At 41.8% G+C, this 24,245-nt stretch overlaps 2 protein-coding genes across 3 annotated transcripts in view; both read left to right on the top strand.

Moving 5' to 3' along the window:
* The window catches only part of ino80e (INO80 complex subunit E), a 17,350-nt gene extending 1,042 nt beyond the window's left edge, over positions 1-16,308 (top strand). Inside the window, exons 6-9 of one of the 2 annotated variants that reach the window (XM_061947651.1) lie at positions 1,548-1,641; positions 1,854-1,952; positions 12,761-12,957; positions 16,144-16,308. In XM_061947651.1, coding sequence (XP_061803635.1) covers positions 1,548-1,641; positions 1,854-1,952; positions 12,761-12,957; positions 16,144-16,162 — 409 coding nt within the window. In that variant the 3' untranslated portion in view covers positions 16,163-16,308. Of the gene's footprint in view, positions 1-1,547; positions 1,642-1,853; positions 1,953-12,760; positions 13,597-16,143 lie in introns of those variants that run through there. The other variant, XM_061947659.1, reaches the window with a different exon arrangement.
* Positions 16,309-16,743: 435 nt separating this feature from the next.
* si:ch73-54f23.2 (uncharacterized) lies at positions 16,744-24,245 on the top strand. The gene is made up of 3 exons (XM_061947603.1): positions 16,744-17,218; positions 21,368-22,081; positions 23,400-24,245. Exons 1-3 carry the CDS (start codon positions 16,901-16,903, stop codon positions 23,949-23,951), a joined length of 1,584 nt encoding a protein of 527 aa, XP_061803587.1. The 5' UTR covers positions 16,744-16,900; the 3' UTR covers positions 23,952-24,245.

The following is a 24,245-nucleotide window of genomic DNA, read 5'->3' as shown; positions in this document are numbered from 1 at the left end:
ATACTAGAGATGCGCGGATAGGCAATTATTTCATCCGCAACCGCATCAGAAAGTCGTCAACCATCCGCCATCCACCCGATGTAACATTTGATCAGAACCGCACCCGCCCGTTGTTATATATCTAATATAGACGATGCAAGGCATTAGTGAGGTTATAAAGCTTTTGCCTGTTAAAGAAAGGAGACTGGTCCAATGCAGCACAGACATTCGCGTGCCACGCTGTCACGACCCAGACGCACACCAGTGCGCAATCATATGGGAGCCGCGCTGAGCGCACCTCCAAGCGCGTCTCGCTGCCGGCAACGGCCGGGTATGGGCCCGACGCTCCAGCGCCATCCATTTTCAGGGCTAGTTGATTCGGCAGGTGGGTTGTTACACACTCGCGGGTTCCGACTTCCATGGCCACCGTCCTGCTGTCTATATCAACCAGGGTGAGCCCCACCCCTTTCGTGAGCGCACTGCGCGCGGAGTGACCCCTGTTACGCGCCCCCGGCAACAGGGGTGGCGGGCAGGTAAGCTGCGCGGGCGGAGCGCGCGGAGTGACCCCTGTTACGAGCCCCCGGCCACGGGGGTGGCGGGCAGGTAAGCTGCTTACCTGCTGCGCGTGACGCCGGCCGCGGCGAAGGCGGACGAGGCGGGGTGTCAGTGCGGTGGGCGCGGTGGTGACCCTGGACGTGCGTCGGGCCCTTCTCGCGGATCGCCTCAGCTACGGCTCCCGGTGGGGCCCTCTCGGGGGAAGGGGCCTCGGTCCCGGACCCCGGCGAGATGTCCCTTCTCCGCTCCGTAAAAGTGTCCATCTCTTTTCTTTTTTTTTCTTCTGTTGTGGCATATGCTGCAGGTGCCTGCTCGTTTTTCGTATGTGGGTAACAACATTTAACTATGTATATATATTTACGAATTGGTTTAACTGCCACCCGCCTGAATCTATTTAAAATCTAATTTTTTTTTATTTCAACCACCCGACCCGCGGATAAAATCAAATTTTTTATAATTTCATCCGCCCGATCCGCGGATAATCCGCGGACTCCGCGGTTGTGCCCGCAAACCGCGCATCTCTAATATATACATACAGTACAGGCCAAAAGTTTGGACACACCTTCTCATTCAATGCATTTTCTTTATTTTCATGACTATTTTACATTGTAGATTGTCACTGAAGGCATCAAAACTATGAATGAACACATGTGGAGTTATGTACTTCACTAAGGTGAAATAACTTAAAAACATGTTTTATATTCTAGTTTCTTCAAAATAGCCACCATTTGCTGTGATTACTGCTTTGCACACTCTTAGCATTCTCTCGATGAGCTTCACGTGGTAGTCACCTGAAATGGTTTTCACTTGACAGGTGTCATAGTTTTGATGCCTTCAGTGACAATCTACAATGTAAAATAGTCATGAAAACACATTGAAACGAGAAGGTTTGCCCAAACTTTTGGCCTGTACTGTATATAAATATAATACTAAGTTAAACCCTCTAAAAAGAAAATACAATAGTTGATGTTTGCTGAATGGAGCTTTTGTGTGGATGTTTTTGTTTTTTTTAGGCGAAGAAGTAACCCAGGCATGTGTCTACCATCGTCATCCTCCTCGCCTCATCTCTCTCTGCTGTCCCGTGCAGGTGGACCTTACCTCAACGCCGTAAGTGTGCACCCCACTGTCTTATCCAGTCACCGCTTCCTCATTTTTTATTATTTGTCATTATTATTATTATAAGTTGAATTGTTTTTTTTATTCAATATAATTTGTTTCATTACTCATTTTTGTGTCCCCTTTTTGTTTTTGTACATTTCATGTGATCTACTTCCATTTGTGTCTGTGTGCTCATACTGGGGGGCTTAAACTGGTGGCAGATGCCCTTCCCACCAGAGTATTTGGCTCCACAGTCTGAACGAGTGAAGAAAGAGAGGAAAACAAAAGTGCCCAAAAGCAAGAAAGACACCACCGGGAAGGTGAGAGAGACAAAAGGAGGGAAACATGATACAGTGATATGGATAGATATACAACATTCCGCTATAATACAAACCCCGTTTCCATATGAGTTGGGAAATTGTGTTAGCTGTAAATATAAATGGAATACAATGATTTGCAAATCCTTTTCAACCAATATTCAATTGAATGCACTACAAAGACAAGATATTTGATGTTCAAACTCATAAACTTTATTTTATTTTTTTGCAAATAATAATTAACTTAGAATTTCATGGCTGCAACACGTGCCAAAGTAGTTGGGAAAGGGCATGTTCACCACTGTGTTACATGGCCTTTTCTTTTAACAACACTCAATAAACGATTGGGAACTGAGGAACTAATTGTTGAAGCTTTGAAAGTGGAATTCTTTCCCATTCTTTTTTTATGTAGAGCTTCAGTCGTTCAACAGTCCGGGGTCTCCGTTGTCGTATTTTACGCTTCATAATGCGCCACACATTTTAGATGAGAGACAGGTCTGGACTGCAGGCGGGCCAGGAAAGTACCCGCACTCTTTTTTTACGAAGCCATGCTGTTGTAATACGTGCTGAATGTGGCTTGGCATTGTCTTGCTGAAATAAGCAGGGGCGTCCATGAAAAAGATGGCGCTTAGATGGCAGCATATGTTGTTCCAAAACTTGTATGTACCTTTCAGTATTAATTGTGCCTTCACAGATGTGTAAGTTACCCATGCCTCAGGCACTAATACACCCCCATACCATCACACATGCTGGCTTTTGAACTTTGCGTCGATAACAGTCTGGATGGTTCGCTTCCCCTTTGGTCCGGATGACACACTGTCGAATATTTCCAAAAACAATTTGAAATGTGGACTTGTCAGACCACAGAACACTTTTCCACTTTGCATGAGTCCATCTTAGATGAGCTCTGGCCCAGAGAAGCCGGCGGCGTTTCTGGATGTTGTTGATAAATGGCTTTGGCTTTGCATAGTAGAGCTTTAACTTGCACTTACAGATGTAGCGACCAACTGTATTTAGTGACAGTGGTTTTCTGAAGTGTTCCTGAGCCCATGTGGTGATATCCTTTAGAGATTGATGTTGGTTTTTGATACAGTGCCGTCTGAGGGATGGAAGGTCACGGTCATTCAATGTTGGTTTCCGGCCATGCCGCTTACGTGGAGTGATTTCTCCAGATTCTCTGAACCTTTTGATGATATTATGGACCGTAGATGTTGAAATCCATAAATTTCTTGCAATTGAACTTTGAGAAACGTTGTTCTTAAACTGTTTGACTATTTGCTCACGCAGTTGTGGACAAAGGGGTGTACCTCGCCCCATCCTTTCTTGTGAAAGACTGAACATTTTTTGGGAAGCTGTTTTTATACCCAATCATGGCACCCACCTTTTCTCAATTAGCCTGCACACCTGTGGGATGTTCCAAATAAGTGTTTAATGAGCATTCCTCAACTTTATCAGTATTTATTGCCACCTTTCCCAACTTCTTTGTCACGTGTTGCTGGCATCAAATTCTAAAGTTAATGATTATTTGCAAAATAAAAAATGTTTATGAGTTTGAACATCAAATATGTTGTCTTTGTAGCATATTCAACTGAATATGGGTTGAAAAGGATTTGCAAATCATTGTATTCCGTTTATATTTACATCTAACACAATTTCCCAACTCATATGGAAATGGGGTTTGTACTTATACACAGTATACCGGAGCTATCCTATAAGTGTTCCGGCTGCTACATTTTCAGAATGCTTCTCTTTGTGTGTACCGCCAATGCAAGGTTGGGACATCACCAAGATGGCTAACAATAAAGCAATAACATTTCGTACACAGAGATCCACTATATGGCAGCAGTGCTCTGCTGTTTTCAAGGACCTACAGAAAAAAAGCTATTCAAAGATCTACTCTGTGACAGGAGGGCTGTGCTGTTATTAATATTTTATCTATCATGAAAATGCCAGTAAAAGATCCTCTTTAAAGGGGCACTTTTGGGAATTTTGCCTATCATTCAGTCATTACGAGAGACCAGAAGACAAAAGTCGTTCTTTTTTTTTTGCAGTCTAACGTGTAAAAATTTGCTCGTTCTAGGTGGCTAGCAATGCTGCTAATGAGACCAATCAATTCTACCTCTAAATCACTTACAAATGCATCCAAAAACCGCCAACAATACTTCATTTCCATTCGGTAACCTGTATAATAACCGAGCTGTAGCGGCATTGTTATTGTAGGAGCCAACACGGAGGAACTATTTTTCCAGCGGAGTAACACATCGACAGGCTTAGGTTTTAGCCATAAGCTAGCTCCGACAAGAGATAAGCTAGCTTCTACGTCAGCACCCGAATTGCATGTGAGTTTGTAAAGCACAACACAATGCGATAGGACACCAATCTGTACTAAACATGAACAATCATATTACAGTATTTATAAAGTATTAATTAGCCCACATTTCATATTTTGTTCGTACACAGCTAGCTTGACAGCGTATGCACTGTAGTTGTTGTCAGAGGTGGGTAGTAACGCGCTACATTTACTCCGTTACATCTACTTGAGTAACTTTTGGGATAAATTGTACTTCTAAGAGTAGTTTTAATGCAACTTACTTTTACTTTTACTTGAGTATATTTATAGAGAAGGAACGCTACTTTTACTCCGCTACTTTTATCTACATTCAGCTCGCTACTCGCTACTAATTTTTATCGATCTGTTAATGCACGCTTTGTTTGTTTTGGTCTGTCAGACAGACCTTCAAAGTGCCTGCGTTACTGGTGACATTTCACTCCGTTCCACCAATAAAATGCAGTCACTAGTGACGTTTGACTCCGTTCCACCAATCAGATGCAGTCACTGGTGACGTTGGACCAATCAAACAGAGCCAGGCGGTCACATGACCTGACTTAAACAAGTTGAAAAACTTATTGGGGTGTTACCATTTAGTGGTCAATTGTACGGAATATGTACTGTACTGTGCAATCTACTAATACAAGTTTCAATCAATCAATCAAAAGAGTGAAGGAAAAAAGACACTTTTTTATTTCAAACGTACATCCCGTCACAAGCCTAAAGACTGACTGCACAGTTCCTGTCTTCACAATAAAAGTGCCGCTCCATCGCGCCTGCGCTTTCAAAATAAGAGTCTCCGAAAGCCAGCGCAAACAAGCTAGCAAGCCTCGGAATTTGCCGCCAATGTATTTCTTGTAAAGTGTGTGAAAACGAATATGGAAGCTGGACAAATAAGATACCAAAAACCAACCACTTTCATGTGGTATTAGACAGAAAGGAGGAACTTTTTTTCTCCTGCATTTGAAAACGTGGACGTTAAGCACTGCTGTCTGATTACAATCAATGCAAGTCATCAGAATCAGGTAATACACCAACTTATATTCTTGTCAACATGAAAGAAAGGAATCTATATGTGTTAAACATGCATGTATATTCATTAAAACACCTTTAACATGTAAACAAAAACGGCAAAATAAATAAATATAAATGATATACTGTATATATCAATGTATGTGTGTGTATATATATATATATATATATATATGATATGTGTGTGTATGTTACTCATCAGTTACTCAGTACTTGAGTAGTTTATTCACAACATACTTTTTACTTTTACTCAAGTAAATATTTGGGTGACTACTCATTACTTTTACTTGAGTAATAAATCTCTAAAGTAACAGTACTCTTACTTGAGTACAATTTCTGGCTACTCTACCCACCTCTGGTTGTTGTAATAACACACATGATGTGCTGCGTTTATCATGATCGATATTAAAGTTATTTACTCAATGGTCCAGCTGGCAGAGGGAAGTTTTTTGCCCTTTTATTTTTGGTAAGCACTCCATTTATGTCAAAATACTTTGGCTCCAAGTTCCACATTTACAGCGTCAAAGTCACGCCGACCTCACTCTACAGGCTTCTGTCTGCTCCAACGTTTTACTTTTCCTCTGTGCTCTCTTCTGTAACCAGCAGTTCATCCTCCTGTTTAAAAAGTAAGGTTGTGAATCCTCGTTCGTTCAGAAATATTATTACTATTACAAAGTCTGCCATAATTAGAAAATACTTGCCTTTATTTCCGGAAGTAGAACACACATTTGTTGGCCGGAAGTCGGAAGTGCGCTGATATGGAAACGTAAATAAATGCGCTGAGCAAATCAAGTATATCCAACAAACTTTTAATAAAGTGATAACTGCAAACTCATGCATTCTTCGACTCTGCTCCATTTGACTGCAGAGTGAGCTGCATGCTTTTCTCATAGTTTTTTTTGTAAAATCTTGCACTCTTCCGTCCTATTTGATTACCTCTCGAGAAAGTCTGAAGAAATCTTTATCCTTTTCGCGATTTGAACAATTTGTACAGCCGAAAACAACACAAGGGTAGAGCAGTTTTTCTTTGAGAAAGAGATTTTCTCAGAGAAAAATGGCACCTAGTACCCATTAAGAACAAAGCTAGGTTGACCACCACACATATTTAATGTGACGTCCGTAAAATCCAAGCAATTGGCGCCTTTCTTGTTAGCACGTGAACGACAAGGTGCTGTTCTCAGACTTTCCCACTCTGAAGCCTATTCTCAAAAAATCTAATTTCATTCCTCCACCTTACTACTTTTGAAAATGTACACTGCTGAGGAACATCACCGCTATTTTTTTCCAGACACGTTCGAGAATAAACTTCAACGCATATTTTAGTGCATGTTGCGCACCGCTGTTTTTGTGCGCATGCCATGGTTAGATGAACAAACACTTTATCCACGCCTATTCTCACGTGGGAAGCCTAACACAGCTTGATCGAAAATTTGACATTATCTCCCTGTATGAACACTAGTGCTACATACCTGCCAACTACTCCGGTTTTCCCGTAACTAGTACGGTTTTCATCAACCTATTCCGGGTTACGGTTGCAGTGATAAAAAATACGGTTTTTCATTAATTAAAAAAAATATTTTTTAAAAAGTTTTATTCACGAAATCGCGTAACAACAATGACAATCGACACTGCTTCCCGTAACTTCCTATCGAGCCATTCCGAATGCCATGCGCGAGGCTATTTATAGCACCGCTGCCAAGCACGAGGCACCTGTTTCCATTGTTTCCAAACGAGCGAACGATCATGGAATCAGCCGGAGAAAAATCGCAAACGAGTCTTAAACCGAAAAGAAAACTGCAGTCATTCCGTGAAGAATATTCAAAAGCCTATCCGGGAATAATTATCCGTTCCAAAAAGGGTGAAAACTACGCGAATTGCACCTTGTGCAGACAAGATTTTTCGATCGGACACGGAGGAATTAGCGATGTAAAAGACCACGTTGGGACAAAAAAACACAAGTCTAATGCCGTTGCTAGCGATACAAGTGGAAAACTTTCAACGTTTTTCGTCGCCCAAACAGATTCTTTGGATGTGATAAATGCCGAAGTTTTATTTACGGAGGCAATAATTGAGCATGAACCAATCGCACTGGCATGATCACATCAATCTGATAGAATAAATTTGGATTTTAGCCACAAAAAGGTAATGACACCAATGTTATCTATTGGAATTGTTTAGTACTGTTATACTGTTAAAAGTGTTTATACTATTTATGCTTTCAAGTCCAAGTTGAGGAAATCTTGTTAAATGTTGACAGCATAACTACCAAAATACAGAAGTATGTCCTTAATATTTTTGCAGTGCTATTTCTGTTGAAAAGTTAAAATGATTACATTAGAGATGTGATGTGCCACTTTTCAAGTGTCTGATGGCTTCAATGAATTTTCATTAATTTTTCATATTTTGAATTCTTTTGAAAGGCTTACAAAAAAACTACATTTGAATTGTAATTCCATGCTATTGACAGGACTATTAATTTTAATGAAGTTAGCTTACCATGTTTACAGTATGATAATTGTGATAGAAATGTGAATTTTAGGCACAGAATATTTTTTACAATTGAACAAGGCAGTAGATTATACAAGCTTGGACAGAAAGTTAATAATGACACCAATTTTTTTTTAATGGAATTGTTTAGTACTGTTGTACCATTTGTTTACTGTAAAAAGTGTTTACGGTATACTGTTTATACTTTCAATTAACAAATTGAAGTCTTGTGAAAGGTTGACAGGATAACTGGCATTAACTGTCAAAATAATTTCAAACTATTGAAGTTAGCTTACAGAATCAACATGTCAATCAACCCATATGATTTTTGCTGTAATATTTTTGTTTTGAAAAGTCACTGTGACTGATAGAAAAGTGATGGTTTTAGCAACATTTTAACCTGTCTGAATGCTAATAATCATTTTGCGTCGGGGGGCGAACCTGAACCCCCCACCAGGACTTTGTCCTGGACCTACCGGGGTCTGCGGCCCCTGGACCCTGGCTACTAGGTTTTTCTGATTTCAAAAGTTGGCAGGTATGGTGCTACACCGACAAGCGTTTCTGAAAAATAAACAGGACACTGACACATTGTCACTTACTTGCAGTAGGGATGTATATTGTTAGGATTTTATCGATATCGATATTCCTTATCGATGCCGGTATTCATCGGTACTCTTATTGATACTATATGTAAATTGAGATGTGAAAACATTTATTTTTATTAGCACAAGAGGCTGTGCACCAACAACATCATGGTATACTATATGGCGTCACATTAGTGCCAAAAATTTGAGCGCATAAAAACTGTTATCGCGCGCTGATTCTCCACTTCGTGCGCGCGCGTGGTGCCTTTTTGCGCACGCGCGGTGCCTTTCTGCGCATGCGCCGCCTCGGTCTGTGCGCTCTCTGTGTACTCCTGGCATCTCTCCTCGCGCTGTCATGTTTCTTTTTGGCACTTTGGGGGCGGGTATGCTTAGACGGCCCCTCCTTTCTGATTGGCTCTGAGCATTTTTCATATGACCAATGATTCTCCAGCGTAGCAACGTTGTAGCCATCTTACCTCGGACAGCTAGCCTCAATCATTACATTGATGTCAATGGTACATGTACTAATTAAATTACCATAACTTGCTCGATTTTCGACCAATTTACAAACGGTTTGCCTTGTTACAAATCTTATTACATGTAGATATGACATAGGATGCTGTACCTGTTGAAATTACCTCTTTCGCTTAAAAAAAAAATGACTTCATTGTGCAACATAGTTGTGTAGGGTCAGTGTTAGTCAGTTCTCTGATTATTTTAAACTGTTTCAGAATACATTATTAAAAGGCTATTTTTAACATTTTAAAAACAAAATTCAAAGATTATTTCATTAATTTTATGGCTGAATCAAAAGAAATTCCATAAATTAGAAAACAAATGTTCAAGAAGAAGTGAAAATATAAAATAATGTTATGGTTGGATGTTATTGCTGGTGGACCAGTTCTGGCTGAAAGATGTGATTACGGTGTTTGTTGTCTTATTATTTATTTGGGTCACATTTTGTATTACCCTGTATTGTGTTTATGTGGTTTGAATCTTGATACATATTGACGATGACCCGCCCTGCTATACTTCTGATTGGCTCTGAGCATTTTTCGCCTGACCAATCAGAAAGAAGGGGCCGTCTAAGCATACCCGCCCCCAAAGTGCCAAAACGAAACATGACAGCGCACAGACCAAGACGGCGCGCGCGCAGAAAAGCACCGCGCGCGCGCAAAAAGGCACCACGCGCGCACGAATTGGAGAATCAGCGCGCGATAACAGTTTTTATGCGCTCGGATTTTTGGCACTAATGTGACGCCATAATACTATCTACAGCAGGGCAGTATTTTATCAACACCTGCTTTTTAGGTCTTGAACAAACCAACTACGGTACGTGTGCATGTGCAAGGTGCAATGCAGTTATGTTATCATCTTGTGAAGACCACACAGATCCATCATTGTGTTTCTATTCATTACAATTACACTCAGTACATCCATCCATTTCCTACCACTTGTCCCTATTATAGTCCCTATAATAATATTTAAAATAATAGTAATAATATAATAAAGTACAATAATGTTAAAGTATGGTGTTCATGTTTACAGACCTTTTTAATATCTCATATAAAATATATAATATAAATCCATCCGTCCATTCTCTACCACTTGTCCCTTTCGGGGTCGCGGGGGGCGCTGGAGCCTATCTCAGCTGCATTTGGGCGGAAGGCGGGGTACACCCTGGACAAGTCACCACCTCATCACAGGGCCAACACAGATAGACAGAAAACATTCACACACTAGGGCCAATTTAGTGTTGCCAATCATCAATACAATCAATTAGCATGTTAGGTGAGTGGCCTTTTTGTAACCAAGAGGAATTCCTATTCGTGTTTATGTTGCAGATAGACCTATTTGAGTAAAGGACCAGAAGCCAATGTTGACAGCTACCTATGTATACGCGTCTGTGTCGTGTGTGTGTGTTATATAAATAAAAAGAGCCGGTGATTAATTAAAATGTTCATTTTTTTGAGTGCATTAGTATTAGCCTGTGGTTTACTGAAACGCTTAGAGGTTGTTCGGGTTGATAAAGCATACCATAGTGGTATGTTAAGTGGCGTTCTTTTCAAATTGACACTGATTCTTCTTAGCTTGCATGACTTTGCGGACTAGGAGGAAATATTGTTGTGTTACAAACTTTTATGTGGTGTTTCTTTCCTTTTTTTGTGGTTATTCCAGGATGATTATCATATACCAGTGTGTAGTAGCGGCACTTGGACTGAATCTGACAGCGTGTCATAATGATGATGGTCAGCTGGTTAGAACAAATACCAATAGCAGTGTCATTGGTCCGCAATCTTAATGGTCTTCCTGGACTTACCCAATTAGGAACTGGAATTAAAAAGTACTGGTGCACGGTAAGAAAAGAGGAAAATCATCACAGGTCCCCTTTAATGCCAGTCAAATATATGACAATTTATATGTCATATATATGACAGAAGCACTCTGCTGTGGGCAGCACGGTGGTACAGGGGTTAGTGCATGTGCCTTACAATACGAAGGTTCTGAGTAGTCCTGAGTTCAATCCCGGGCTCGGGATCTTTCTGTGTGGAGTTTGCATGTTCTCCCCGTGACTGTGTGGGTTCCCTCCGGGTACTCTGGCTTCCTCCCACCTCCAAAGACATGCACCTGGGGATAGGTTGATTGGCAACACTAAATTGGCCCTAGTGTGTGAATGTTGTCTGTCTATCTGTGTTGGCCCTGCGATGAGGTGGCGACTTGTCCAGGGTGTACCCCGCTAGAGATGCGCGGTTTGCGGGCACAACCGCGGATTATCCGCGGATCGGGCGGATGAAATTAAAAAAATTAGATTTTATCCGCGGGTCGGGTCGGGTCGGGTGGTTGAAATAAAAAAAAAAAGATTTTAAATAGATTCAGGCGGGTGGCAGTTAAACCAATTGGGAAATATATATACATAGTTAAATGTTGTTCCCCACATACGAAAAACGAGCAGGCACCTGCTGCATATGCCACAACAGAAGAAAAAAAAAAAAAAGAGATGGACACTTTTACGGAGCGGAGAAGGGACGCCTCGCCGGGGTCCGGGACCGAGGCCCCTTCCCCCGAGAGGGCCCCACCGGGAGCCGTAGCTGAGGCGATCCGCGAGAAGGGCCCGACGCACGTCCAGGGTCACCACCGCGCCCACCGCACCGACACCCCGCCTCGTCCGCCTTCGCCGCGGCCGGCGTCACGCACAGCAGGTAAGCAGCTTACCTGCCCGCCACCCCCGTGGCCGGGGGCTCGTAACAGGGGTCACTCCGCGCGCTCCGCCCGCGCAGCTTACATGCCCGCCACCCCCATTGCCGGGGGCGCGTAACAGGGGTCACTCCGCGCGCAGTGCGCTCACGAAAGGGGTGGGGCTCACTCTGGTTGATATAGACAGCAGCTGGACGGTGGCCATGGAAGTCGGAACCCGCTAAGGAGTGTGTAACAACCAACCTGCCGAATCAACTAGCCCTGAAAATGGATGGCGCTGGAGCGTCGGGCTCATACGCGGCCGTCGCCGGCAGCGAGACGCGCTTGGAGGTGCGCTCAGCGCGGCTCCCATATGATTGCGCACTGGTGTGCGTCTGGGTCGTGACAGCGTGGCACGCGAATGTCTGCACTGCATTGGATCAGTCTCCTTTCTTTAACAGGCAAAAGCTTTATAACCTCACTAATGCCTTGCATCGTCTATATTAGATATATAACAACGGGCGGGTGCGGGCGGATGCGGTTCTGATCAAATGTTACATCGGGTGGATGGCGGATGGTTGACGACTTTCTGATGCGGTTGCGGATGAAATAATTGCCTATCCGCGCATCTCTATACCCCGCCTTCTGCCCGATTGCAGCTGTGATAGGCTCCAGCACCCCCCGCGACCCCGAACGGGACAAGCAGTAGAAAAATGGATGGATGGATGGATGGAGCACTCTGCTGTTTTTAAGGATCTACTGCTATAACGTTAGTTCAAAATCCTTCGTATGACAGTACTGCTGTGCTGTGTTTAAGTACCTACTGCAAAATTGTAAGTCTAAGATCCTTAATAAAACAGGAACACTGCCAGTCAAAGATCCTCTAAATGATGTCAGAGCACAGCTCTTTTTAGGGACCTATAGCAAAACCATCATTCAGGACACGAGCACTCTGCTGTTTTTAAGGATTACTGCAAAAATGCTTAAGTTCAAGATCCTCTATTTGACAGGAGCTCTGTATGCTATTTTTTTGAAATGATTGGTTCTCTGTTATATTTAACTTACTTTGCTTTGTTTGTCGGGATTCATTTTGTGTACAACATTGGTTCATCCCTTCCTTCAAGCACAATGTGTGTGTCAAACTCATGAGTGCGTGTCTGTCCGTCCTCCCTGACACATTTTTGTCCTCTCTGACCGCCTGTTAGATGGCGGCTAATTACCCATCGTGCCCGGCGGTGACGGCTGCTTCGGCGGCCAGCGGGCCTTTCAGCTGGGTCCCCAGACAGATGCTCAGCGGGGACGCTGCCGAGGAGGAAGGAGAGAGTGACTGCGACAGCGACAGAGGAGATGAAGACAGAGGCGAGGGAGACGAAGCAGAGCTAGTCATCGACATCCCTAACGAGTGAGCTTGACTCTGTGTATGTGTGTGTGTGTGTGTGTGTGTGTGTGTGTGTGTGTGTGTTGCATAAAGAGAGGATGGGCTGGATTAAAGTGATTTGTTGGAAGAGAAAATACACCATGTGATCAAAATTATTGGGACACATGGCCATTAGGTCAAAGGGGACTGGTGTTCGACCTGTCTGTCACACAATATCTGCTCTAATTCATCCCAAAGCTGTTTGATTGACTTTTTCCACCCCAAATTCATCCAAGCTTACTATTACGGATGATGCTTTGTATGCTGGGGAACAGAAAAGGACCTCAAAATATAATTTATATGTATATTTATGGGAATTGATGGTAATATTTTCAAAATTGCAGGTTAGTTTATAACGGGAAACCTTGTAATAGTGTAACAGAAAGCTGCTGTATTTAAATTGAAACATCTCAAAATAAGTAAACCAATAAATCCTTGAAATAATCAACCACCACATTTGTCATACACAATGTAAGGCGTCCTTGCACACATGTTGAAAATAAATCACTAATGCTTAAAGCAATACTAAATCACAATGGGGTCCTGGCAGGACTAGTACTATTGATTATTATGTTGGATCCACTATGGACTGGACTCTCACAATATTATGTCAGACCCACTCGACATCCATTGCATTCGGTCTCCCCTAGAGGGGGGGGGGGGGGGGGGGGGTTACCCACATATGCGGTCCTCTCCAAGGTTTCTCATAGTCATTCACATCGACGTCCCACTGGGGTGAGTTTTTCCTTGCCCTTATGTGGGCTTTGTACCGAGGATGTCGTTGTGGCTTGTGCAGCCCTTTGAGACACTCGTGATTTAGGGCTATATAAATAAACATTGATTGATTGATTGATAGGATTAGCAAAAGCATTAACATAACATTTTTTTAATGTTCCGTGAAGTAAGTTGATTTAAGTGCTAGTCACAAACAAAGTAAACTATTAAAGCTAATATTAGTTTGCATGCAAGGCTCCTTATGACGTTGTGAATACAATTTGTATTTATTAGCTTAAATTACCTGTTGATTCATTAAAATGGCCATACTGTATATGCCTATACAGGTAAAAGCCAGTAAATTAGAATATTTTGAAAAACTTGATTTATTTCAGTAATTGCATTCAAAAGGTGTAACTTGTACATTATATTTATTCATTGCACACAGACTGATGCATTCAAATGTTTATTTCATTTAATTTTGATGATTTGAAGTGGCAACAAATGAAAATCCAAAATTCCGTGTGTCACAAAATTAGAATATTACTTAAGGCTAATACAAAAAAGGGATTTTTAGAAATGTTGGCCAACTGAAAAGTATGAAAATGAAAAATATGAGCATGTACAATACTCAATACTTGGTTGGAGCTCCTTTTGCCTCAATTACTGCGTTAATGAGGCGTGGCATGGAGTCGATGAGTTTCTGGCACTGCTCAGGTGTTATGAGAGCCCAGGTTGCTCTGATAGTGGCCTTCAACTCTTCTGCGTTTTTGGGTCTGGCATTCTGCATCTTCCTTTTCACAATACCCCACAGATTTTCTATGGAGCTAAGGTCAGGGGAGTTGGCGGGCCAATTTAGAACAGAAATACCATGGTCCGTAAACCAGGCACGGGTAGATTTTGCGCTGTGTGCAGGCGCCAAGTCCTGTTGGAACTTGAAATCTCCATCTCCATAGAGCAGGTCAGCAGCAGGAAGCATGAAGTGCTCTAAAACTTGCTGGTAGACGGCTGCGTTGACCCTGGATCTCAGGAAACAGAGTGGACCGACACCAGCAGATGACATGGCACCCCAAACCATCACTGATGGTGGAAACTTTACACTAGACTTCAGGCAACGTGGATCCTGTGCCTCTCCTGTCTTCCTCCAGACTCTGGGACCTCGATTTCCAAAGGAAATGCAAAATTTGCATGGTTGGGTGATGGTTTGGGGTGCCATGTCATCTGCTGGTGTCGGTCCACTCTGTTTCCTGAGATCCAGGGTCAACGCAGCCGTCTACCAGCAAGTTTTAGAGCACTTCATGCTTCCTGCTGCTGACTTGCTCTATGGAGATGGAGATTTCAAGTTCCAACAGGACTTGGCGCCTGCACACAGCGCAAAATCTACCCGTGCCTGGTTTACGGACCATGGTATTTCTGTTCTAAATTGGCCCGCCAACTCCCCTGACCTTAGCCCCATAGAAAATCTGTGGGGTATTGTGAAAAGGAAGATGCAGAATGCCAGACCCAAAAACGCAGAAGAGTTGAAGGCCACTATCAGAGCAACCTGGGCTCTCATAACACCTGAGCAGTGCCAGAAACTCATCGACTCCATGCCACGCCGCATTAACGCAGTAATTGAGGCAAAAGGAGCTCCAACCAAGTATTGAGTATTGTACATGCTCATATTTTTCATTTTCATACTTTTCAGTTGGCCAACATTTCTAAAAATCCCTTTTTTGTATTAGCCTTACACAATATTCTAATTTTGTGACACACGGAATTTTGGATTTTCATTTGTTGCCACTTCAAATCATCAAAATTAAATGAAATAAACATTTGAATGCATCAGTCTGTGTGCAATGAATAAATATAATGTACAAGTTACACCTTTTGAATGCAATTACTGAAATAAATCAAGTTTTTCAAAATATTCTAATTTACTGGCTTTTACCTGTATTAAAGCTAATAATAGTTTGCATGCAAGGCTCCTTATGACGTAGTGAATACAATTTGTATTTATTAGCCTAAATTACCTGTTGAGTCATTAAAATGGCCATACTGTATATGCCTATACATTTCTACAACTTGGAATATTCACAGTCACTTTTGTCCACAAGGCCGCCCTCTCCACAGTTTAGTTATGGCTTCCCGTTGCAGCATAACTTTGAAACCCCCACCTATTAGAAACATGGATTTATTTCATCGTGTGACAAACATTTTAAAGAAAGAACTAAGTAAATTGAGGACATTTGATGGATCGTTTCAAACGCTGCACGTCTACGTGCAAGTGTAGATATAATTTTGAACTTATCAAAAATCTGTGCGTCACTGTTTATTTTAGTGGAACTACCATAAATGTTATCGTGCATTTTTGCGCCACACCCTCACAATCACACCCTGCAGCTAATTGTTAACACACTGTCTTGCAGCCTGTTTGTAAACTCCTCTAAAACTGTGATTTAATGTGTTATCATGCAGCTTAAAGAAGCAGCCCTGATCTAGTTCTTGATAGAAGCCCAAGTTTGTTACATTTGGCTTGTGTTTGCTGCAGCTCTTAAAGCACGTGTAGGCAGTCTGGCTGGATTCCACTTCTACTAGAGAAAGAAAGAGAGGCCCTTTAAAGCTGTATCTGTTTTATCTGACATATGCACACGGGAGTTATGAGGTTTTGCTGTTTTTGCAACATTGTGTAAACACTCTCCCCTCATTACCTAATTGGCATGTTTGTAATATCCATGCACTGTGCTCCACTGAAGCAAGTGGTTTGTCTTCAGGTCAGATTTTAGTAGGGATATTTGGAGCTCAGAATACTTTTTAGTACTTGTGAAGGCACCTGTTTGACTCGTTCCATAGTCGGCACCGCCGAGAATGTGCCTTACCAAAGAAAGGGACAGCAAATGGGCGACTATTGTTTGGGAATGTGGATTTTCAGGTAATGTGCAGCTTCTGGAGGGTGTGAGCTTGGCGTGTGCTGTACAGTTAAAGGTGTCACCATAGAGATGATGAAGAGGGAGGGGCAAGGCAAAAAAAAAAAAAAGGAGAGTCAGAGCGGGTGGAACTGACAGAGAGGGGGGTGAGGCTGTCAATGAAAAGCAAGATTGAGCCTGCAGTAGGGACTTACAACATGGTTTCGGGAGCGAGTGAGGAATACAGGAAAGAATCATTTATCGGCCTCTCACACTGCATGGCTTTGTGAGAGCGAGTGGGCAGATTTGCTGAGCTCACCACCACCACAATGCTGACTGCTGCTGTTGCTGCCGTGTGGATCCTGGCCCTGCTAGGCCCAGTGCAAGGCTGGGGCCTGTCACCCGCAGCTGAGGCCAACACAGATGAGGCAGACTTCAACGTCTGCAGCCACAGCTTCTACCGACAAACGCCTCCCAAAGAGGGCTCCGCGGGGAGGCCGCCCCTTCGCCCTCAGTGTCACAGATCCCCCGGCGGCCACGACTTCGCCACTCTCCACAGGCCCGACTGTGACACAGCTGTCGGCTTGGCTCTCCATCTCGGCCACGGATGGACGGAGACGCCGGGACGAGAGGGGGAGGAGCTTGTGGTAAGGGCGCATCTGTCGTTTGGGTGATGTTTGGAAAGGCCTCACAGCCTGATACCTATTTCAAATAGTCCGTTCTTTCAGCCACAACGTTAGGTACACATGCACAATCTCATGAGATGCTGTGCTGGAGCGAAATAATAATACTGCTCAGATTTGATCCATGCTGTCGTTGATGTTTATTACTATGGATTTATGTTCACAGTGGTGTACAACTGCACCAGCTGTGCCTAATATTTTGGCTACCTCTACAACAAACTATTTCAGTTGTTAGGGACGTGAATCTTACAACAACTCATGATTCAATTCCGATTCTTGTAATGATGATTCCTTTTAGAATCTATTCTCGATTCAACGCGATTCTCGCACTATACTATTTGGTATAAAAATGATAATCAAACTATTTTAAAGAGATTACAAAACCTATTCTTGACTGCTGACGTATGACATACAGTAGACACAGTGAGTAAGCGTTGAGATGGATGGTCTAAAAACATACAGGCCAAAAGTTTGGACACACGTTCTCATTCAATGCATTTTGTTTATTTTCATGACTATTTACATTGTAGATCGTCACTGAAGGCCTCAAAACTTTGAATAACCTAATGTGGAGTTATGTACTTAACAAAAAAAGGTGAAATAACTGAACATGTTTTATATTCTAGTTTCTTCAAAATAGCCACCCTTTGCTCTGATTACTGCTTTGCACACTCTTTGCATTCTCTCAATGAGCTTCAAGCACACCTGTGAAGTGAAAACATGTGTTCATTCATAGTTTTGATGCCTCCAGTGACAATCTACAATGTAAATAGTCATGAAAATAAAGAAAAGGCATTGAATGAGGTGTGTCCAAACTTTTGGCCTGTACTGTAAGTACCAAAATATATTGATTTAAAAAAAATAATTAATAGATAACGAATCAGAATGAATAAGAATCGCGACTCAGATGTGAGAATATATACAGGTAAAAGCCAGTAAATTAGAATATTTTGAAAAACTTGATTTATTTCAGTAATTGCATTCAAAAGGTGTAACTTGTACATTATATTTATTCATTGCACACAGACTGATGCATTCAAATGTTTATTTCATTTAATTTTGATGATTTGAAGTGGCAACAAATGAAAATCCAAAATTCCGTGTGTCACAAAATTAGAATATTACTTAAGGCTAATACAAAAAAGGGATTTTTAGAAATGTTGGCCAACTGAAAAGTATGAAAATGAAAAATATGAGCATGTGCAATACTCAATACTTGGTTGGAGCTCCTTTTGCCTCAATTACTGCGTTAATGCGGCGTGGCATGGAGTCGATGAGTTTCTGGCACTGCTCAGGTGTTATGAGAGCCCAGGTTGCTCTGATAGTGGCCTTCAACTCTTCTGCGTTTTTGGGTCTGGCATTCTGCATCTTCCTTTTCACAATACCCCACAGATTTTCTATGGGGCTAAGGTCAGGGGAGTTGGCGGGCCAATTTAGAACAGAAATACCATGGTCCGTAAACCAGGCACGGGTAGATTTTGCGCTGTGCGCAGGCGCCAAGTCCTGTTGGAACTTGAAATCTCCATCTCCATAGAGCAGGCCAGCAGCAGGAAGCATGAAGTGCTCTAAAACTTGCTGGTAGACGGCTGCGTTGACCCTGGATCTCAGGAAACTTCATGCTTCCTGCTGCTGACCTGCTCTATGGAGATGGAGATTTCAAGTTCCAACAGGACTTGGCGCCTGCGCACAGCGCAAAATCTACCCGTGCCTGGTTTACGGACCATGGTATTTCTGTTCTAAATTGGCCCGCCAACTCCCCTGACCTTAGCCCCATAGAAAATCTGTGGGGTATTGTGAAAAGGAAGATGCAGAATGCCAGACCCAAAAACGCAGAAGAGTTGAAGGCCACTATCAGAGCAACCTGGGCTCTCATAACACCTGAGCAGTGCCAGAAACTCATCGACTCCATGCCACGCCGCATTAACGCAGTAATTGAGGCAAAAGGAGCTCCAACCAAGTATTGAGTATTGTACATGCTCATATTTTTCATTTTCATACTTTTCAGTTGGCCAACATTTCTAAAAATCCCTTTTTTGTATTAGCCTTAAGTAATATTCTAATTTTGTGACACACGGAATTTTGGATTTTCATTTGTTGCCACTTCAAATCATCAAAATTAAATGAAATAAACATTTGAATGCATCAGTCTGTGTGCAATGAATAAATATAATGTACAAGTTACACCTTTTGAATGCAATTACTGAAATAAATCAAGTTTTTCAAAATATTCTAATTTACTGGCTTTTACCTGTGTGTATATATATATATATATTTCAGCACCCTTTGTAGTTGTACACGTCTCTAAACTACCTATGATGACAAAAAGGAGAAGCATGATGATAACCAAAGAACCACAGATTATTTATTTTAGAGGTCAAACACATTTTGGGTCGTTTTTATAAGGCCAAAAAGGAAAAGTATGATGATAACCATCAAAAAGGAACTACAATTTCCTGACAAAAATTGCAATACTTGCATAACACCACTAGATGGGAGTATTACTCTGCAAAAACCTTGCTCTTCCCTCGGCATTGCTTGTCTGTAAGGCAGTAGTGTGCATTCAGGGCCAGCAAGGCCTTCTCTGCTGGCCTAACAACCAGAAATCATGATCATAATTGAAGATAAAAGTAATATTTAATTTACTTTCCCTAAATATCTAAAAATATTCATATTCTCTTCATGTCATATCATTCTCCTTCCAATGCTGTTGTTTTTAGTTTAGAGTTTGTATCCAATCAGAATTCAGCTAGCTTATGTTGCCATGCTGTACCAAATCTGCCCGGGGCCTTCAGAATCAACAATGCGGGCGTCTTTGCACTGTAAGTGAACGAACACATAGAGGTGATTGACTATGGCAATTGTCTTATCAGATCACGAGTTGTTGTCAGTAAGGCCTTCTAGCTGGGCTAACGCTGTGATTGGATACTCACTTGCGAGTTCCAAGTAAGTATCCAATCACAAGTTGCAAAAACAGGAAGTGGCACTGGAGCCGTAGAAAGCTACATAAAACTCACCGTACAAAATCCACGAAGATAGAGTGTTTGTCTTACACCTAGTAATCTGCTGTGGACGAAGCCAAGCAATGCAGGTTCAGCGAGCGGTGCGCGCTCCAGCGAAGGAAATCAATTCTTGGCAGGCAATCACATTTTGGCACAACACAGGCGGCGAAATGGTTTGGCCCGCCATTTTCCACACGAATCAAAGGACTACGACGGTACCATTGGCTTATATGGCCTCGAATGGGCGCTACAAATTGTGAATTTAAATTCCATCCATCCATTTTCTGCCGCTTATTCCCTTTGGGGTCGCGGGGGGCGATGGAGCCTATCTCAGCTACAATCGGGCGGAAGGCGGGGTACACCCTGGACAAGTCGCCACCTCATCGCAGGGCCAACACAGATAGACAGACAACATTCACACTCACATCCACACACTAGGGCCAATTTAGTGTTGCCAATCAACTTATCCCCAGGTGCATGTCTTTGGAGGTGGGAGGAAGCCGGAGTACCTGGAGGGAACCCACGCAGTCACGGGGAGAACATGCAAACTCCACACAGAAAGATCCCGAGCCCGGGATTGAACCCAAGACTACTCAGGACCTTCGTATTGTGAGGCAGATGCACTAACCCCTCTGCCACCGTGAAGCCCCTGAATTTAAATTGATTTCTTTATTTTTTCATGTTCCATTTGTTTTATACAAGTCTTTTAATTTTGACAGTGCCACGAAAGATATGTTTTAATTGCTGAAGCGGGTTTATTGAATGTTAAATGCGCCGAAAAATAGACCGTTTTGTCCACTATTGAGGGGATTCAATAGCCAGTAGCGTGCAAGTGGGTTTCTGTAAAGTATCTCCAGCCGTGTCCATGTGGTGTCATAAAATACGGTATTTTGAGAGGTGAAGTCGGACTAAGTAGGACATCACTGAAGGCCTAGGTGAGAAACGCAGGGCCCGCCACTGCTGTAAGGCATATTTTTCTTTAATTTAGTTTGATTATGCAGTGGGATTATGATCAGTTAAAAAAGCCTCACCCCCAGGTTTAGATTTATAGACTTTTCATTTAGTATCACCATTGCAGTATAAGTTAATAAAACAGTTGTTTTATGTCACACAGGTAGTAAAAGAAGATGGAGTGCTCATTCCAGTTCTTCTCAGAGGCAAAGATGCGTCTCCACCCGCAGACTCCCCCCTCCAACGATGGGACGTCGCCATCTCCACACTGGTCCACTCCACCATCTCCCCACAATGTTGTGCTTTGAGCGGGGATCTCTACATCCTGACCGGGGTGGAGGGCTGTCAGACGACTCCACAGTGGTCTGCCATGTGCTGCTCAGTGCCGGGAGAGAACGGGGGCTTCAGCGTGGGGTTAATCCGCGCCACAGATGATGAAGGCCAGCGGCAAGTGAGCATGAAGGAGCTGCAGGAGTTGCTGGGAGTGGAGGAGCTGTTCTCTGGAGGCTGTGGGAGAGTAGATGGGGAGTCTACAGGTGTCACACTGAGGCTTCAAACTGAAGCGCAAACGGAGAACACAGAAGAGTCGGTCGCAGATTCTAGCGATGTACGCTCCACAAGTCAAGATGTAACATCAGACGAGAGGGACTCCAAAGCAACCGAAGCAGAAGGATCTGAGCACACATTGGAAAGAAGCAGTGGAGAGAAGAGAAATGTGGGAGAAAAGGTAGATGTGACACATTATGATGAGACTGTCACTAAAAAGAAAGATTCAAATTCCAGCAGCATTGTAGTCTCCATCATCTCCACCATTTTGAGCATCCTTAAAGCTCCACTTAGGCCCATCTTCTCCAGAATCACACAGTTTCCCGGACAGGTGAGAGTTCATTGTTTCACCATTTTATTTTCATGTGGTTGCACTTTTTCGTTCAATAGAACATTTGTCTATGTTTTCCAAAGTCTGGCTATTTATTTTATTTTTTGTATTAATTAGTCTTTCATAGTTTTTATTCAATTCAACAGTCGCTCATTTTCCAAACTCTGTTCAGAATTTCTTCCTTATTATTATTATTTTTTTACGATACTACAATTCCATACTTTAATTTGATTTAGCATTCACACGTTTCCCTATTTTTTTAAATTAAATTGTAATTAATTTTGCATTATTTAACCATAATTTAATTTTTCTATAATTTTTATAATTATTTCCTTTTTCTTTTCCTTTTATTTTTTATTCTTTTATTACATTTTAATTTTAATATTTTTCTTATTCTATTTAGCTATTGTTTTTGTATTTTTTTTAAACTAATTTAACCTTCGCTCATTTTTCAAACGCTGTTCAGATTTTTTCCTTATTTTATCTTATTTTTCTATGCTATGTGACGCTTTCATATTTGAATTTGATTTATCATTCACACTTTTGCCTAGCTGTATTTTATTTTATTATATTTTGTTTTATTTTACTTTACATCATTTTATATTACAGTATTTTGTTGTATTTTTGTATTATTTTTCTTTTACTTTTTATTCATTTTTTCCTCTGTTTCTTTTTGTCCCTTTTTCATCTTTTTTTCTTTAACGTTTTGATTCTTTCTCCTCTCTTCTTTTCTTTTTCTTTTAATATTGTTATTACTGTTCTATTAAGTTATTGTTTTTGTATTTTATCACCAATTTGACATTCTTTTATTTTCCAAACTGCTCAGATTTTTTTCTTTATTTTATTAATTTTTTTTAATTACAAAATACACTTCTAAATTTTAATTTGATTCAAAATTCACACTTTTCCCTAGCCTTATTTAATTTTATTTATTTCATTTTACAGTATTTCATTTCATTTGTTCTTTTACCTTTTTAATTTTTATTATTTCTCTTTTCTTTTTATTTTCCTTTTTTCAATTTCTCATTCGATTTTTTTCTTTTTCTTTTAATATTTTTAATTTAATTTTGTTAAGGTATTGTTTTTGTAATTTATTTTATTCATCAAAATTATGTTTTGTAACACTTTTACTGCCAATTTCACATCAATCAATTTTCCTGACCCAGTTTCAAGAACCTGACATTACTGCTTTATTTGTTTTATTTTATTATCAATTAATTAACTGCATTATATTTATTTTTGTATCACATTTCTGTTAATTCAACATTCCGTAGCCAATTGAATGTCATAAAGTGACATTTATTCTCTCATGATCCAGGTGAGCTATGTTCTTCAGGAAGACCTTGGAGTTCTCTCAGCTCTCCCAGGCGACACTTTCTCCCTCTTCTACCTCCTGACCTCTGACCTGTTGTCTTGGATGCGCTGGGGTGCGGAAAAGCTGCTCGATATCGGCCAAAGGTGCGTCTGCGGCCTCTACCACTGCATCTCCTCCATGCTAGGGGAGCTCCTGAACTGCTGCTACACCGGAGTCATGGGGACGGGGACCCTTGCCGGTGACACCCTGGGGATCTTTGGCGATGCCCTGGGTAACACCTGGTCGGTGACCAAGTTCTTCGGAGGGCGTATGCTGGAGCGAAGCGGCAACTACGTGGGAACAGTGGCGATGGAGATGGGGGATCAAGCTGCAGCCGTGGGTGGGGGGCTGGGCAGGTTGGCATGGAGAAGCGGTAGTGGGGTGTTTAGTATGTTCAGCGTGGTGGGCGGTATCATCTTTGCGGTGGTGAATGTGTTGTTTGGTGCGATCACAGAGGGCTTTGGACGGGAAACAACCACAGTTCACACTGAAGTCCAATCTGTGCCGTCTGACTAAAAACTAACATTTTTAAATAGATAGAGGTTTAACTTTTAAAAATGTTAATTTATTTTGCTGATTACCACTCTTGGTTACTGAGGGATGAACCATTTAATGTTTTTGGTTTTAACAGGATGATCATTTTAGAAATATTAAACTGTCGCTTTAACTGCAGAAGCGGGCTATTGAAGAATTCTGATGTTTTAAATTTACACTGTGCAGAAAAGAAGATAACGGCTGTATGATAATTGCGATGCTGACGGTTGGATGTATGTTTGAATAAAAAGGAATTATGGCTTAAATGGCAAACCA

The sequence above is a fragment of the Nerophis lumbriciformis genome, linkage group LG04 (assembly GCF_033978685.3).
Source record: "Nerophis lumbriciformis linkage group LG04, RoL_Nlum_v2.1, whole genome shotgun sequence".
Lineage (NCBI taxonomy): Eukaryota > Metazoa > Chordata > Actinopteri > Syngnathiformes > Syngnathidae > Nerophis > Nerophis lumbriciformis.
The sequence above is the reverse complement of the archived record's forward strand: the minus strand, read 5'-3'. Positions and strand labels throughout refer to the sequence as shown.

What these genes read in the sequence shown, in the direction of transcription:
- si:ch73-54f23.2 (XM_061947603.1), top strand. Translation starts at nt 16,901, where the DNA reads ATGCTGACTGCTGCTGTTGCTGCCGTGTGGATCCTGGCCCTGCTAGGC. An exon ending in GAGAGGGGGAGGAGCTTGTG is followed by an intron (nt 17,219 to 21,367) that starts GTAAGGGCGCAT and finishes TATGTCACACAG; the next exon opens with GTAGTAAAAGAAGATGGAGT. An exon ending in TCACACAGTTTCCCGGACAG is followed by an intron (nt 22,082 to 23,399) that starts GTGAGAGTTCAT and finishes CTCATGATCCAG; the next exon opens with GTGAGCTATGTTCTTCAGGA.